This window comes from Gracilinanus agilis, chromosome 2 (assembly GCF_016433145.1).
Source record: "Gracilinanus agilis isolate LMUSP501 chromosome 2, AgileGrace, whole genome shotgun sequence".
In the NCBI taxonomy this organism is placed as follows: Eukaryota; Metazoa; Chordata; class Mammalia; order Didelphimorphia; family Didelphidae; genus Gracilinanus; species Gracilinanus agilis.
This window is the reverse complement of record NC_058131.1, coordinates 255509392-255525893: the sequence shown is the minus strand read 5'-3', so window position 1 is coordinate 255525893 and position 16502 is coordinate 255509392. Positions and strand designations below refer to the sequence as shown.

General features: G+C 40.9%; 1 protein-coding gene across 1 annotated transcript; it reads left to right on the top strand.

The window, feature by feature from the left end:
• Positions 1–4798: 4798 nt before the first annotated feature.
• On the top strand, positions 4799–14682 carry APCDD1L (APC down-regulated 1 like). Its single transcript, XM_044659638.1, has 4 exons — positions 4799–4964; positions 5124–5298; positions 9083–9632; positions 13906–14682. The coding sequence occupies exons 1-4, from the start codon at positions 4799–4801 to the stop codon at positions 14680–14682; spliced, it is 1668 nt and encodes a 555-aa protein (XP_044515573.1).
• Positions 14683–16502: the final 1820 nt, after the last annotated feature.

Sequence of the window (16502 nt, the reverse complement as noted above, 5' to 3'; positions counted from 1 at the left end):
GTGGGGCAGGAGTTACAAACCTACTCCCTCTGGAGTCGGATGATGTGAGTTCAAGTAACTAAACTTCCCATGAGACTCAATTTCCTCATATATAAAATGGGAGAGTTGGACTAGATGACCTTTGAGATCCCTAGTAGTGCTTATTTAAATGATCCTCTACTGATATGCATATGCAAAGCAAATTAGTTAATGCTCTGAACATGGTGAATATCAATTTTCTTTTTTTTAAATTAATTAATTTGTTTGTTACATTAAAGTTACCAGGTATTATCTCCCTCCCTCTCCTCCCACATTAGAGAGAGCACAATTTGATGGCTCCTGAAAGAATATACATACACATATAAATATATGTATATTTGTATACATATATGTGAAACTATATCGGGGGCAGCTGGGTAGCTCAGTAGATTGAGAGCCAGGCCTAGAGACAGGAGGTCCTAGGTTCAAATCCGGCCTCAGACACTTCCCAGCTGTGTGACCCTGGGCAAGTCACTGGACCCCCATTGCCTACCCTTACCAATCTTCCACCTATAAGTCAATACACAGAAGTTAAGGGTTTAAAATTAAAAAAAAAAAAAAAAGAAAAAGAGAAAAAGAAACTATATCTTGCTTGTTTCTATTTATCAGTTCTTACTCTGGAAGTAGACAAACACAAATCATTCTTCAAACAATAATTCAGTTGCCATATATAATGTTCTCTTGGTTCTGCTCATTTCACTCTTTTTAATTTCATGTAGGTCTTTCCATATTTTAAAAAAATTAACCTGGGAGTAGCCAGGTGTTTTTAGTGGATAAAGCACCAAACCTAGAGTTAGAAGGACTTGGGTTCAAATCTAATCTCAGATACTTCCTAGTTATATGACCCTGGACGAGTCACTTAACCTCATTTGCCTAGCTCTTCCTTTTGTCTAAGAGTTGTTACTAAGACAGGAAGTAAGAGTTATTTATTTTTTTTAATTAATCTGCTCCTGACATCTAATGGCGTACTAGTATTCCATCACAGTCATATGCCACAACTTGTTTAGCCATTCCTCAATTGATGGGTATCCCCTCAATTTCTAATTTATCAATTTTTCTCTTCCTTCCTTCTTAGTGCATTCCAAGTACTTCTTTAAGGCAAGCTATGGCCATGAAGCCAGCACTAATAGGCAAGTTTGTTAACAAGGAATATTGTTCAGATTTGCTACGGGTTTCCCTGACGTTCAGAGGGCCCAAGTTCCTAGGCAATAAGCTGGGTTCAGAAGTTCTCGAATATGCATGTTTTGGCTGATGCATTTAGGGCTCTATCTCTTCATTGTGCCTGACAGCGTATGTGGCCTTCTGTAACTTAGAACTCTGTAGTTAAGATACAAATATGGCTAGTTAAGAGGAATGTGGTCCAGTCAACACTGAAGAGCTAAAGGATTTTCCTTCAGCTTTTCATTAGCATCTAAACCACTGGGCAGAATGTGACATGAAGATCAACCATCTGGTCAAAGGTCCGAACTTTCATTGAACTTTCATCGAGCAAATTTTTGTTTTAGTTATGCAATTTCTGTCTCTCTTCTCTATTTCTGTGTCTCTATGTCTATCTCTGTCTCTCTCTGCCTCTGTCTCTCTCTTTTTCTGTCTCCATCTTTCTGTCTGTTTCTGTCTCTCTATCTCTCTCTGTTTCAATCACTGTCTCTGTCTTTCTGTCTGTCTTTCTCATTGCCTCAAATGAAAATCCTCCCGAGAATCAGACCAGCAACTCTGCCTTGTCAAACAGGGATAGTAATCCCTGCTCAGCTGATCATTCAACAGTGATTTGTGGCTTCCATGAGATAATGGGTGGGAAAGAACTTTGTAAACAGATGACTATCTGAAAGTAAGGGATTATTATTGCCATCATCAATATGCAAGGTGAGGGGAATAAAATTCATATTTGGGCTGTTTTAAAGGTTAATGTAGCATGAAGCAAGCTCAGGGAAGGTGATATTTTTGAATAACCTTTTGGGTTGGATGAAACTAGTTGGTCAGTTTTCTGGCTAAAAAGATTCGGACTGTTAAAACAAAAAGGAATCCTGCCATTTCTCTGCTCAATAAACTCTAGGAGCTCACTGTTACATCTAGGGAGAAATATAAACTCCTTTGGACTTAAAGCTTTTCACCATCTGGCTCCAGGCTACTCTCATAGTCTCCCATTCTATCATTCTTCTTCTTCTTTTAATTTTTTAACCCCTTACCTTCCATCTTAGAATCAATACTGTATATTAGTTCCAAGACAGATCAGTAATACATAGGCAATGGGGGTTAAGTGACTTGCCCAGGGTCAGAAATCTAGGAAATATCTGAGGCCAGATCGAACTGTCAAAATTCCTGGTTATAGCTATGAGTAGATAACTTTTGAAGTCTCTTCTAGCCTTGAGATCCTAAGATATTATGATTCTATGATTGGGAAGCAACATGGTATGGAGGGAAAGTACTGACTTTAGACTCAGAGGACCTTGATTCAAATATTATCTCTAATGTTGTATGACCTTAATCAAGTCAATTAATCTCTCTGGGCTTCAGTTTCCTTATAAGTAAAATGGAGAAGTCAGATAAGTAGCCTCTGAGGTCCTTTGAGCTATGATGCTATGAGCTTCAACTCTTGTTGGCAAATCTTTTAGAGACTGCATGCCCAAACTGCACCTTCAAGCCATCTGTGAGCCTGTCCTCACAGGGTAACCCAGACAGCAGAGGGAGGAAGTGGGCTGCTGGACAGAGAGATAAGACATGCAAAAAATGTCCTCAGGGGGTGCAGCTGGGTAGCTCAGTGGAGTGAGAGTCAGGCCTAGAGACAGGAGGTCCTGGGTTCAAACCCGGCCTCAGCCACTTCCCAGCTGTGTGACCCTGGGCAAGTCACTTGACCCCCATTGCCCACCCTTACCACTCTTCCACCTATGAGACAATACACCGAAGTACAAGGGTTAAAAAAAAAAATTTAAAAAAATGTCCTCAGGCACAGTGGAGTGGGGAAGGAGAGCAGCCCCCTCTGTGCCACCCAGGTGCATGTGCCATGTCTTCATCAATATGGCTCTATAGCAATTCTCTAGGCTTGTCCTTTTCTTCCCAGTCCCCACTTTATTTCCATTGATACATATCTATTCTAGGTCCCATTCTCTCAGGACACTCTGTTAATGTTCTAATGGGTCAATATGTTATATTGTTATTGTTTAGTAGGTTTTTCGGTCATGCCTGACTCTTCTTGACCACTTTTGGGATTTTCCTAACAAATATACTGAAGTGGTTTGCAATTTCCTTCTTCAGTTCATTTTGCAGGTGAGGAAACTGAGGCATACAGGGTTAAGTGACTTGCCCAGGGTCACAAAGCTAGAATGTATTTGAAACTGTATTTGAATTCAAGTCTCCATGATTCCAAGTTCTGCACTCTATTGCATCCTAGCAGCCTCAGATGTGTCACATGTCCACAAATGCTTTTTAATCAAGCGTATTCAAAGCCTTAACATTTTTTCTTTTAACGTTTTTGAAAATTCTGACATTAATAAACACCAAATAAAATGAGAACTTCCATATACGTAGCAGGAAAAGTTCAAGTTTCTATTAAAGTTTGCTTTTCTTTTTAAGTATATAATAAATTCATCATGTGACTTTGGGACTGGTTCTCTTTGCATCTTGTAAAAAAAAATGCTTCTATCACTTTCCTTTCTTTCTGATCTGATAACCATATCCCTACGTCCCCAACTCATCCTTATCCCATTCCTAACTGGAGGGAAGGCAGAGAAAACATTTTAACAAATATACAGCCAAACAAAACAAATCCCTGCATTTGCTAAGCCTGAAAATGTACATCTTATTCTGCTATTTGAGTCTATGCCTTGTCAGAGAATTTCAGACATCACATGCAAAGGACTGCCTTTAACATAAAATATTACATATTTATTTATATATTATAAATATATATTACACCAATATCATTATATAAATTATTTTTTTTTTTTTTTTTTTTTTTTATGAAATAAATACAATATTAATAAAATAATTAATAATATGCATTAAAGCATTACAAATAATGCTTTAAAAATATTGTTATATACTATAAATCTATCATCTTATACACAAGATATTATATAATATAGATTGATATAATAATTTAATAAATAATACAATAATACTAAATAAATACATATAAACATATGAATGTCTCTTGGTGTAATAGTAAAGAACTGTCTTCAGGCCGGGTCAATCTCTCCTTCTGACTCCTGGCTGAGGGAGTCTAGGTAAGACTTAACCTTTCACCGCCCCTAGGCAAAGGCTCAAAAATTATATATTGCAGAACAATTGCTTATATGCATCTCTGTTCTCACAGGGAGTTTCCTAATAGCTTGCATTTAGATAAGCACTTTACAAATATTAACTTATTTTATCCTCACAACAACTCAATAGGTGGGTGCTATTATCATCCCCTATTTTACAGATGAGGAAACCGAGGCCAAGTGTGTTCAGTTAAGCCTAGGGTTACAGTTAGTAAGTATATGAGGCTCGATTTGAACTTGCGACTTCCTTACTCCAGGCTTAACTCTTTATTGACTATACCAACCAGTTACCTCTAATTTCCTCATTGAAGAGTTCGGTATACGCCAATGAAATCACAAGCGAGTCCTCCCAAGGTGACTATCTATAAACAATCTTTAAGGTCATAGATAAGGTCAGCGGAATCTTTCCATTGTGTACAAATACACTGGGAGCTCCTGGCTCCCAAGATTCAGCCGGTCCTATATACCCAGTTTGGGACTATTGGAGAGCCAGCTTCATTGAGAGGACCAGCCATCCGGTAATGAATTTAATGGATAGTCTGAGGCACGGAGGGATCAGGCGTTGCATCAGAGTAGGGAGTACCCAGGCGCCTCGTTCTTGCGTAACCTCTCTGTGTTATGCGGCGCTCTCAGCCCGTCTGTCCACTGCGTCCAGTCAGTTACAGGGAACATTCGGGCTGAACCTGAGTGAGTCTGGAACAGATTCCTGGGTTCCCCCAAGGGTCGCAGCAGTCTCTCTTTGATAGGGAAAACCAGGCAAGCTGGACCCCCCCCGCCACACACACACTCTTCCTCTCGGGAAAGGGCTGGGACTGTGACTCCTAACGCATTTGTCTTGCTTTAAAGTCTGCACATCTGGAATCCAGCATTGGGACGGCTCTGCTCTCCAGGGCCGGCGGAACAGCTCCGGCCGGCTTCAGTGGGAATCCCAGTGTCAGTACCAACTGCGCCATCTTCAGGACGGAGCCAGAATTACGGCGCTATTACCTCCGAGGCTAGAGGGTCACTGGATCTCCACGAGGTAAAGATACCTTCTCCCAGTGTGATCACAAACTCTCCTTAATATGCTCCAGGCTCTGCCCCGCAAGTCTCCTCATGCCCTGACAATTCATAAGAAAGTCTCCCTACCGTATATGATATAAAACCAGGCTTCCAACGGCACAATCCCTTGCTGTGGCCTCAACCCTTTGAATTAGGGTAGAACTTTCCAGAGCCACTCTGGACTTCATAGCTTAGGAAAAGTGCCTCTGCTACAGATTCTTAAGTGCCCCTCTGGCAGTCTGGGGAAGCCTATGGACCCCTTCTTGGAATAATGTTTTTAAGTGCATAAAACCCTTAGGATTACAGAAGCAACAAATTATCATTGAAATCCATTTATCAAAAAAAAATTTTTTTTTTTAAGTTTCTGGAGTTTAAGACCCCTATTCTAGGGGCAGTAAAGTGTCTCAGTGGATAGAGAACCAAGCCTGGAGTAGGGAGGACCTGGGTTAAAAATCTGACCTCAGACACTTCTGTGTGATCTCAGGCAAGTCCCTTAACCCCTATTGCCTTGCCCTTTTCTTAGAATTGATACTTAGTACAGGCTTGGAAACAGAGAGACAGAGAGACAGAGAGACAGAGAGACAGAGAGAGAGACAGAGACAGAGACAGAGAGACAGAGACAGAGAGACAGAGACAGAGACAGAGACAGAGAGACAGAGAGAGACAGACACAGAGACACAGAGACAGAGACAGAGACAGAGAGAGACAGACAGACAGAGATAGAGACAGAAATGGAGATACAGAGAGAGACACAGAGTCAGAGAGAGAGACAGAGACAGACAGAGACAGACAGTCAGAGAGAGAGAGAGAGGGAGAAGAGACAGAGACAGAGAGAGACAAACAGAGAGAGAGAGGGAGGGAGAGGGAGGGAAAGATACACAGATGGACAGACAGACAGAGCTACATGGACAGATAGATAGATGCAGATGTGCAGATGGATGGAGAGATAGATAGACAGACAGACAGACAGATAGATAGATAGATAGATGGTATCAAATAATACCCAATCTCTTCATTTTACAAATAAGAAAACACTGGCCCAGTTGGGAAATTATTTTCCTAAGGCCACATGGCTAAGGAAATCTTGGACTCAAATCTTTTTTTCTAGAGGGATTCATCATTCAGGGCATCTTTTACTATATGCTGTTCTATGTGGTCTTAAAATCTGATTTTTGTAGACAGTTGGATATTCCACATAGCAATATTTCAAGTGGACTATCAATCCCTAAAGCCTTAGCTGGGCCCATATTGTTCTTACCTTTTTGTTCCCAAATGTTGCTCAATTCTGACTGTACCCTAGGAAACTGCATCATCAGGGTCAGGAAATAACCCATGGGTATCAGGCTAAGGTTATGTGGGACATCCAAGAGGTGGAGGTGTGTGACTGAGCAGACAGGGACTTGGGTGGCCATGTACAAAAAATGTTGTGTGAACATTCTGCATCTGCTCCTTCCTCCCAAGCTCAATGATGAAACAAAAATGTGTGAACATCTGCTATCATTTCATAGAGGAGACAATGGCGAAGGGAGCCACTCTAGAAATATTTCTGGGCTCCTCATATTTGTGAATCTCCAAACACTGCTTTCTGAGCCTCTAAGAGACATCACAATGGAACAATGACCTTTTCCCAGACTGTGAAAATAGTAGCAGAAGTCCTTGCCCTCCCATCAATACCATAGTATCCCACTTTTCCACCATCCTCTAAACAATTTCCAAGATATCACCAAAGGTCAAAAAAATAACAGTTCCTGCTTCTCAGGATCTAATATAGGTCACAAGATAGTAAGCCTAAAATGAACCTTAAAATCTGCTTTTTATGAGAACCTGTCTCTCTGAGTCTAGGTCCTGAGAGAACTCAGTTCTAAAGGTGCTACATAGGAGAGAGTGTGCTGTATTAACTGGATTACTTGGAAACTTGTCTGCTCCTTCTCTTCCATAAAAAATTACTTTCTTCGGGAACAGTTGCCACCTCTCTCATTTTCCTCAGTTATAACATGAAGGGTTTGACAATGATCTCAAAGGGCCCTTCAGGCTCTATATGCTATGAATCAATGAAGTCTGGAAAACTGGATGATGCTTATAAAACATTTGCCCAAAAATTGTGGAGGTCTGGGAGGGGATGAAGAAGATGAAGAGGAATAACTGAAAGAAAAAACGTTACCTTTGAGTTCCTTTCTGGCCCACTTGTTCAGTTGTTTTTCCCTCATGTCTGACTCTTCATGACCCCATTTGGGGTTTTCTTAGCAAAGATACTTGAGTGGTTTGCCATTTCTTTTGGCAGCTCTTTTTATAGATGAGGAAACTAAGACAAACAGGGCTAAGTGATTTTTCTAGGGTCACACAACTAATATCTAAATCTGGATTTGAATGTAGGAAGATGTTTTCCTGACTCCAGGCATGGTACTCTATACATTGCGCCATCCAGTTCCCCTGTGACCTATAGGGCATGCTTAATCATCCAATAGAAGCTATGGCCCACTGATTCATTTCAATAATTGATAGGATTGTAGATCTAGGACTAAAAGCAGTCTCAGTGGTCATCTGGGCCAAACCTTTCATTTTACAGACAAGGAAACTGATATATGAGAGAGGTGAAGTGACTTCTTGACAAGTTCATCCAAAGCCAGGATTGGAACCAAAGTCTTCTCCATAGCCAGCATTCACTCTACTGTACCAACTAAGTCCCTTATTTAGATAGAATAAATATGAACTTATTCACAAAATTTCAGTACAGTAGAATAGGAGAACTTTTGTTAAAGCTCAAAAGAGGAATAAATGAATAAATTCCACTTTCTGCAGTGAGGAAGAAACTCATAGGTGTTGGATGAGTATGTGGAGAACAGATCTAAAAAGCTGCTAAGTAGCCGCCTTGGATCCTGGAGTAGAAAAGACAAAAATTCAAATCTTATCTCAGGGAGTTACTAGCTGTGTGATCCTGGCAAGTCACTTAACCTCAATTTGCCTCAGTTTCCTTTTCTGTAAAATGGATAATAATAATAATAGCACCTCCTTCTCATTGTTATTGAAGATAAAATTCAATCATATTTGTAAACTGTTTTGCAAGACTTAAAGTGCTAAACAAATAAGTTATTTTTATTATTAGTTCATTGCATTTATTATAATTATTGTTATTATTATCATGGCTAGTCAAATAAAGTAGGATGTTTGGGACACATCTATAACATTCTGAGGTTGGTTAGGTCACTGGGTACTATAGTGGCTAGAATGCTGCACTTGGAATTCAGATTCTACCTCCAGCCCTCAAGAGTTGTGATCCTGGACCAATCTCTCTCAGACTCAGTTTCCTCATCTATAAGAGACAGCACCTACCTAACAGGGTTATTGTGAGGATCAAATAAGGCAGTATATGAAATGGGCTTTGCAGACTTTAAATCATTTAGTAAATGTTAGCCATGATTATTATTATTATTAATTAGGGAAGGTAATTATATTCTTTTTTTTTAACCCTTCCCTTCCATCTTAAAATCAATACTATTTATTGGTTCCAGGGCAAACGAGCAGTAAGGGCCAGACAAGGGGGACATTCAACTAGGAAATATTTGAGGTCAAATTTGAACCTAGGACCTTCCATCTCTAAGTCCACTAAGCTACCCAGCTGCTCTCCATAATTACGTTCTTAATCGTCCTGTCAGAGATAGCTCAAGGCCAGATAGTTTGGATAATGAGTCTAATCTAGCATGGTCATTCTGATGTTCCGACGTTTCTTTTCCCTCTCCCTCCTCCCATCCCACATGTCATCTTAGCTGTGAAGTGCGTCCAGGGCCAGAGTTCCTCACCAGGTCCTACATGTTCTACTCGAACCGCCTGTTTAAAGCCTACCAGTTCTACTACCAGGACCCTTCCTGCCGAGAACCCTTGTACTCCCTTCTCATCAAAGGCAAGCTCCGCCTTCGCCAGGCATCCTGGATAACACGGGGGGCCACAGAGGCCAACTACCATCTGCACAAGGTCGGCATCGTCTTCCATAGCCAGAGCGCCATTCTGGAGATAGCAGAACGCATCAATCAGACCGGTGGCAGAGGCTGTGGTAAATTCCTTCCCCCAGGGAGGTCCTGGACTCCAGGGACTGTCTATGAACTCCTGAGTGCCAAGGCAGAGAGGGACTGCACTGGGGCTCTGGGCTTTGCCATGCATGAGCTCAGCCTGATCCGAGTGGAAAGGCATTACAAGCTGCAGCAGATGCCAGGCAATAGGGTGGTGGAGGAGCTATATCTGGGTGACATCCACACGGAATGGTCAGAAAGGCTTCACTACAGACCCACCGGGTATCAAAACCCACTGCAGAGTGCCATGGTAATACTACTAAAGAGTCATAACACCACCACGGGGTTGGCGACCTTTTTGGAGGTCTTATTCTAGGTCTACGTAGATCCACTTTTATTTAAGATGTATGCCTCCTGGGAGTCCTCAGGTGAAGCCCTCCTCCCTTGCCTGGGCATAGAGTGGAGGTGATTCTGGGCTCTAGAAGGAGCAGAAACTCTGGGATAGGCTGCCAAGCTGAAAGGGCTTCGAGTATGGGATAGGTAAGGGATCATATGTCTGTCATCTCAGCACTTAGCCAAAATAAGTGTAGAGAGGCTCCATCACCAGAAGGCTGGCCACCGAGTGATGCGCCCTCCCCTCCCCTCATTTTTTTTTTTTTTTTTGTGGCTGCAGCAACACATCAAGGCTGTCTAATAAAGGTATGGGAAAGTTGTGATCTTGCCTTAAGAGAGGGTCATGTGGTGATGAATCTTTTAAAGTATCCAAGCATACCAATAATCTTCCTTCTTTCCACTCAAATTAGTCATGTGATGGATGGTAATGGCCAGATCTGGTCAAGAGCAAGGTAAGTGAAATGCGCTCACTTATGCTGAAGATAAGCTAATAATTTGTGTCTAGGGAAATCAACGATACCTGAAAATTTAAGATGACCTCATACTACCCAACTCCCCTTTACAGATGAGGAAACTGAGGTCCAGGGAAGTTAGGGGATTTGTCTCATGTTGTATTAGTAGTTAGTGACAATGCTAGACTCTTAATCCAATCATCTTTTCACTAGACCTAAAAATCTCATAGTACATGCTATATTACATTTAAATAATCCCAGAAATTGTGTCCATATTTATATAATATCTCCCCTGTAAGCAGGAAGGACATTTTTTGATAATAGTGAAAAGCAATATATCTTTCAGGATCTAATTATGTGCATGACAGTCAAGGATTTGGACTGGATAAGAGGGATATTTCTTTCACTAAAGGCCTGGGGACAAGAGGATGAATGGAAAGAAACCCATTTATAGAATTTATTTATATAAATTTAGATACCCTTTTCCCACTGAAGACAGAACAAATTGCTCATGGTCAACAAAACACCTCTTTGTTTTTTCTGTTATCTGATAATTATTCATTCCTTTTTTGGTGTGTTCTGAGGCAGTCTGAGGCTAATGTTAGCTTCACTTAAGAGAAAAGAGAGAGACAGAGACAGAGAGACAGACAGAGAGACAGACAGAGAGAGACAGACAGAGACTGACAGACAGACAGAGAGAGACAGACAGACAGACAGAGGGAGGGAGGTAGAGAGAGAGACAGAGAGGAGAGAGAGGGAGAAGAGACGGAGACAGAGAGAGACAGACACAGAGAGAGAGGGAGGGACAGGGAGGGAAAGATACACAGATGGACATACAGACAGAGATACATGGACAGATAGATAGATGCAGATGGATGGAGAGATAGACAGACAGATAGACAGACAGACAGACAGACAGACAGACAGACAGATAGATAGATAGATACATGGTATCAAATAATATCCAATCTCTTCATTTTATGAGAGAAAGAGAGAGAAAAAGAGAGAGAGAGTGAGAGAAGGAGGGAGGGAGGGAGCAAAAGGGAGAGAGAGAGCAGGCATCCATAGGGAGGTTATCATCTTATCCCATAATAGCATTGGGAGAGGAAATAGCATTGAATCCAGGGATGTACTGTGATCTAGGAAAATGCTGAGCATTCATGTCAAATACCCATTTCCCTTCTCCCTAAGCATGGTTCCTTCTTTACATTTCCTTCCAACAACTCTCTTTTCGCCCCATCCCAGCCAGTCTGGCTTATTTCCAGAAAATTTAAATCTATCAATTCATTTTGAGGAGTGATTGAGAATGGAATTTGAAGGGTGCTATATGTGAGTGTTAAAATAATATTTAAAAAAATGTAAAAGGGGGAGCAGCTGAGTGGCTCCGTGAATTGAGAGCCAGGAGATCCTAGGTTCAAATATGGCCTCAGACACTTCCTAGCTGTGTGACCCTGGGCAAGTCACTTAACCCCCATTGCCTAGCCCTTTCTGCTCTTCTGCCTTGGAATCAATAAACAATATTGATTCTAAGACAGAAAGTAAAGGTTTAAAAAAATGTAAAAGATGGGGAGAAAAACCCTACCTCTAGGGATTCTTTATAGAGGAAGGAGGCAGCTAGTAGCATATTCCATTGTTACACTCTGCTTTCCTGGGCCACAACCACGCTGGTGAGCTAAACCAGATGGTAAACATAAACATTCTCAGAAACTAATTTAAAACCAATCAGGTACCCAGATCCACTCCCTGGGTATGCTGCTAATTCACCAGCCTGTAGAGGACCAAGAACATCTGAGCACATGATGTCATCTCTCAGGGTTAATCAGAAATTGTCACAGGCTGCTTCAGAAATTACTTTATGAAACTCATTTAATCTAGCAAGACTTTGGCTTCAGGCTGAACATGTTAATTTGGTTGGACAGGGGCCTTGGTTAAGAACAAGTGGAATTCTAGACAATGCTAAAATGAATTTCATTTAGAGTAAGACAGGGTAATTTTCTTTCCTAAAAAAAAAATCAAATCTAAGGAGAAAATGTCACTTCCCTCCCTATCCTGGCCCCCAGCATCCTGTCTGAATTTGTTCTGAAGAAACCTACTTGCCCCAAATTACCAACCATTATCAAAGAATTTCCTGCCTGCTTGTGAAGAATATGTATGTATGTGTGTATATATAATATGTGTGTGTGTATGTATGTAATAGGCTACTTCTGGGGATTTATTTTTAACTCACCATGTACTGTCACTATATATTAGGGTGACCCAAGTTGAAATGTTAGCCCTAAATGGCTCAACTCCAGATTGTAATCAAGGACCATGTTAGCACTACAGCTACCTACAGATGGAGGTTAGTTAGTTTCTATTGCAACCATGTCTAACTATTAACTTGTATTTTAAGGAGCTTTTCAAAACCCATGGGCATATACCTCCCAAGCTAATGTATATTTTTTCTTGTACAAATTTATGAAAAGTTAGATTCATCATGTAAATATATATACAAAAGTCTTAAAAAGAAGGCTAAGATGAAGTCCTTCTTTGATCAAATGATTTCCCTGCCCCTTAGCTGGCACCTGGACTTTGCTTTTCTTGGTACCAAGCTTCCCAGGCAATTTTTGGTGAAAAATCTCAACTTTTTTTTTAAACAACAAAGAGATTTGTACACAGATTTCATGGTTGGGCTTTATAAACATTACTTTTTCCTTGCTGAACTAAATCTCTTTCCTTTTTCCTTTGGGATTTTCAAAGCAACTAGAAGATATTCCAGTTCTGTTACTCTTATTTTGTCAATGGTTAAGTTGACAACTTGTTTGGTTTTATAGTCTAAGCTCTCTGCTCTCCCCTCTGCCTCCTTTGACTGAATTATGGGAAGCATACAAGCTATCCCTTCAGACTTCATTTAGCATTTCTACACAGGGACCCAGTGGCTTCATCCAGTATCACAATTTGATTTGAAGCCTTAAATCTAGCTTTTAACAGTCTAGGAGGAGGTAAATGAATTGTCAGGGAATAGAAACTAAACATCCTGGAAAACTGGCTTTCTGATCTTGTTTGGAGAAGGCTGGGGGTGGGGTGGATGTTGTGAGATGAATGTTTTGTTAGGAGAGATACAAAAGCGTGAGGACACCTGGATTCTAGTCCCCCTTGTTCCTTAATTCACTTTTCTTCTCCTTTCTTCAGTTTTCTCAGTTGTAAAATAAGGATGCTGGACTAGATTATCTCTAAGATTCCTTGTTATTCTCCCATTCTCTTGTATTTTATATCCAGGTGGAACTGGGGTCTCTGCTGCTTGGGTACTTCTGTCATTAGTGTAGCTCCCATTCCTTCCTTGCTTCTCTAGCCCAGGTCTATGTCATTCAAAGATCCATTGCAGGCCTTCCTTTGATTCTCTAAAGATACATATGTGTGTAGCAGAAGGAAGGTTGTTTTTCCTCTCTGAAAATAGGGTTGCCGAAAGGGAGGCTAGAGGTCAAAACACAAATCTTTATTTTGTGGCTTTGCCATCCTTTTCAGGCACATACTGACACTGTGGTAGGTAGAAAGAAAAGCCTCCATTTCTGAAGAAATTGATTTTATAATGAATCTGTTTTTGTAGTAGAGCAGGAAAGAGGTTTACAGGAACGGGGATTGTGGGGAGAGAGGGAAGGCTAGGCATAGCCCACCCCAGCTACTTTCCTTTCCTCTCAAGTTTACCATATTTCTTTTTCCTCTCTGAAATTCATCACCTTTATTTTTGCCCTTTGCCAGCATCACTCGCACCCATGCCCAGCTTGTGGAATCATCTACCGTTCAGATGAACATCATCCCCCCATCCTACCCCACAAGGCAATGCTGCCCCTGAGACTCAGTGGCAGGTGGGTCAGCATGAGGTGTGAGGTCCGACCTGCTGTACTCTTCCTCACCAGATTCTTCACCTTCCATGGGAATAACCGGACATGGGAAGGCTATTATCACCACTACTCTGACCCGGCTTGCCGACAGCCCACCTTCACTGTATATGCCTTTGGCCATTACAACAAGGGTACCCTGTCTACCAAGGTCAGAGGCGGCTCTGAGCTAACGTTCAGGGTCACCCAGGCCCGTGTGACACCAATGGATCAGGTCACTGTGGCGATGCTGAACTTCTCACACCCTGGCAGCTGTGGGGATGCAGGGTCCTGGTCCCTTGGAACTGAGCAGGATGTCACACCCACCAATGGGTGCTTGCCACTAGGTATCCAGCTCCCTCATGTGGAGTTTGAACTCTTTAAGATTGAACAAGACATGAAAGGCCAAAGCCTGCTGTTTATTGGAGAGAGGCCCACAGATGGCTCCAACCCAGATATCCCAGAGAAGCGTCCTACTTCCTATCAGGCTCCGCTGGTCCAATGTGCTGGAGTGCCTGGTGTCTTTTCAAGACCACTTCATCACAGTCATCAGCCAGAAAAATATAGGAGTAGCAGGAACAGAGCATCAAAAGTACATTCCACGAGCATCCTCCTTCTGATCATAGCCCTGACATTTTTAAGGTGGGGCCTAAATTGATCAAATTGTTGGCTTCCAAAGCAGGAGGGAATTCCCTCCAAAGTTTGAGAGACCCTCCAAGCACACTTCTCAGATCAGCACCTTCTTTTCTAATCTCTGAGATTCTGTATATGCTAAAACCCAGACAGAGGAAGGGTGGTGTTCTTGAGACTGGACGCAACATGCAAATATCCACTTCCAAGTTACTGAGTGATGCTGATTCTGTTGAAGTTAGCAGTTCATACTAAATCTGGTAACATGAATTAAAGATGTTGCTGTGAGCTTTCAGTGGCCTATATTCAGGGGCAATCTCAGTCTCCCAAAGTGCTAACTGCTAGAAATTCTGTGCTCCTCAAATTCAACATTTCTGACCTAGAAATATCTGGCTTTCCAGGACCTCTGTTTATAAGGTAGGGTTTTATCTTTGGGTTCTTCGTTTGGTTTCATCCAATCCTAAGGTACTCAGAAGAAGTCTAAGAGGCAGGTTAACACCCCTTCTCCCCACCCACAACTTCCAGATCACATAGAAGCAAGTTTATTGTTATTTCTTGTTTGAACCCCCTTGGCACTTTTAGCCACTGGATAGCCAAATAACTCATCTGGATCTCCAGGATATAGTTTTCCTTCCTTCATCAGAAAATTCTCAATTCTTTAAAGACTTATGAGAGAAAATGTTATGGATATTTTTTGAGTGGATGACTTTAGATCCATTTTTTTATTCGTTAGATCCATTTTATAAATAGGTAAATGGCAAAACCTAGAAAATGGATTTTATTTCTTTGGTATTTATAATTGGTACCTCAAATAGATGGGGCAAGTTCTGGGGTTTTCAGCCTTTTTCGTGTCATGGAAGCTTGCTAAGAAACATGTTTTTAAGGGCATAAAACAAAATACATAGTACAAAGAAAACCAGTGATAATGAAATTATTATTTAAATATTAAATTTTAAGTCTACAGACTTCAGGTTAATAATCCTTGGATTATATGATCCCTAACGTTTTATATCTTTGTATCCACAGCACATAGTAGGAGCTTAATCTTTGAATCAAATTGTTACAGTTTAACCCGAAGTGTTAATTTACTTATGTGGCATAGAGTGGATTATAAATGGGGGTGGGAGGAAGGAATAAAATTGCAGTAGCATTCTCATATAGCTAAAAATTAGCTCCAGCAAGGTGAACTCAGAGGTTTTGAAAAGTAGTTCAATGATTGTGTCCTTTTTTATTCCTTCCCACTTTCAGTGCTCAAATATTTTAGAATTCAAATCTAGGTCTTACAAATGGCTTTGTGAACTTGGACAATGAAATCCCTTTCCTTTGCTTGTCTGGTCTCATTTGTAAAAAGAGAGGGTTTTGTGGTGAGTTCTAAAGTCCTCCTGAGATCTGGATGATGATGCATTTATTACCTATAAGGCAAGTCACTTTCCACTAGAATTCATCATCCCTGCTCACTCGTTTTGTTCAGTTAGTATCTATTGGAAAAGTCCCATCTTCTTTAATCTCTTGTAAATAAGACAAGTTCATCTTTGCAAGTCCCCTGATAAAAGAGACTTTCAGAGGGCATATTTACAGAGCTTGAGTTAAGATTATTTGTGGTTGTAAACCAAATATATAGAATTGTGGAGTTTTCGAGGGGGTAGAGGTTCTTGGGGATGCTATTTACACTAACCACCACATCTATGTATGGGTGTGAATGAATCACATTTGTACAATAATCACATTACAGTTTTTAATCCCATTAAAATTTAAACTTAAAATATTTTTCATAAACAGTTATACTGAGTAATGTTCCCTGTGTTTATTAAAGACTAACAAGGGTAGGGGTTTGTGTTCTTACTTCAA

What these genes read in the sequence shown, in the direction of transcription:
- APCDD1L (XM_044659638.1), top strand. Translation starts at nt 4,799, where the DNA reads ATGAATTTAATGGATAGTCTGAGGCACGGAGGGATCAGGCGTTGCATC. An exon ending in AACATTCGGGCTGAACCTGA is followed by an intron (nt 4,965 to 5,123) that starts GTGAGTCTGGAA and finishes CTTGCTTTAAAG; the next exon opens with TCTGCACATCTGGAATCCAG. An exon ending in ACCCACTGCAGAGTGCCATG is followed by an intron (nt 9,633 to 13,905) that starts GTAATACTACTA and finishes GCCCTTTGCCAG; the next exon opens with CATCACTCGCACCCATGCCC.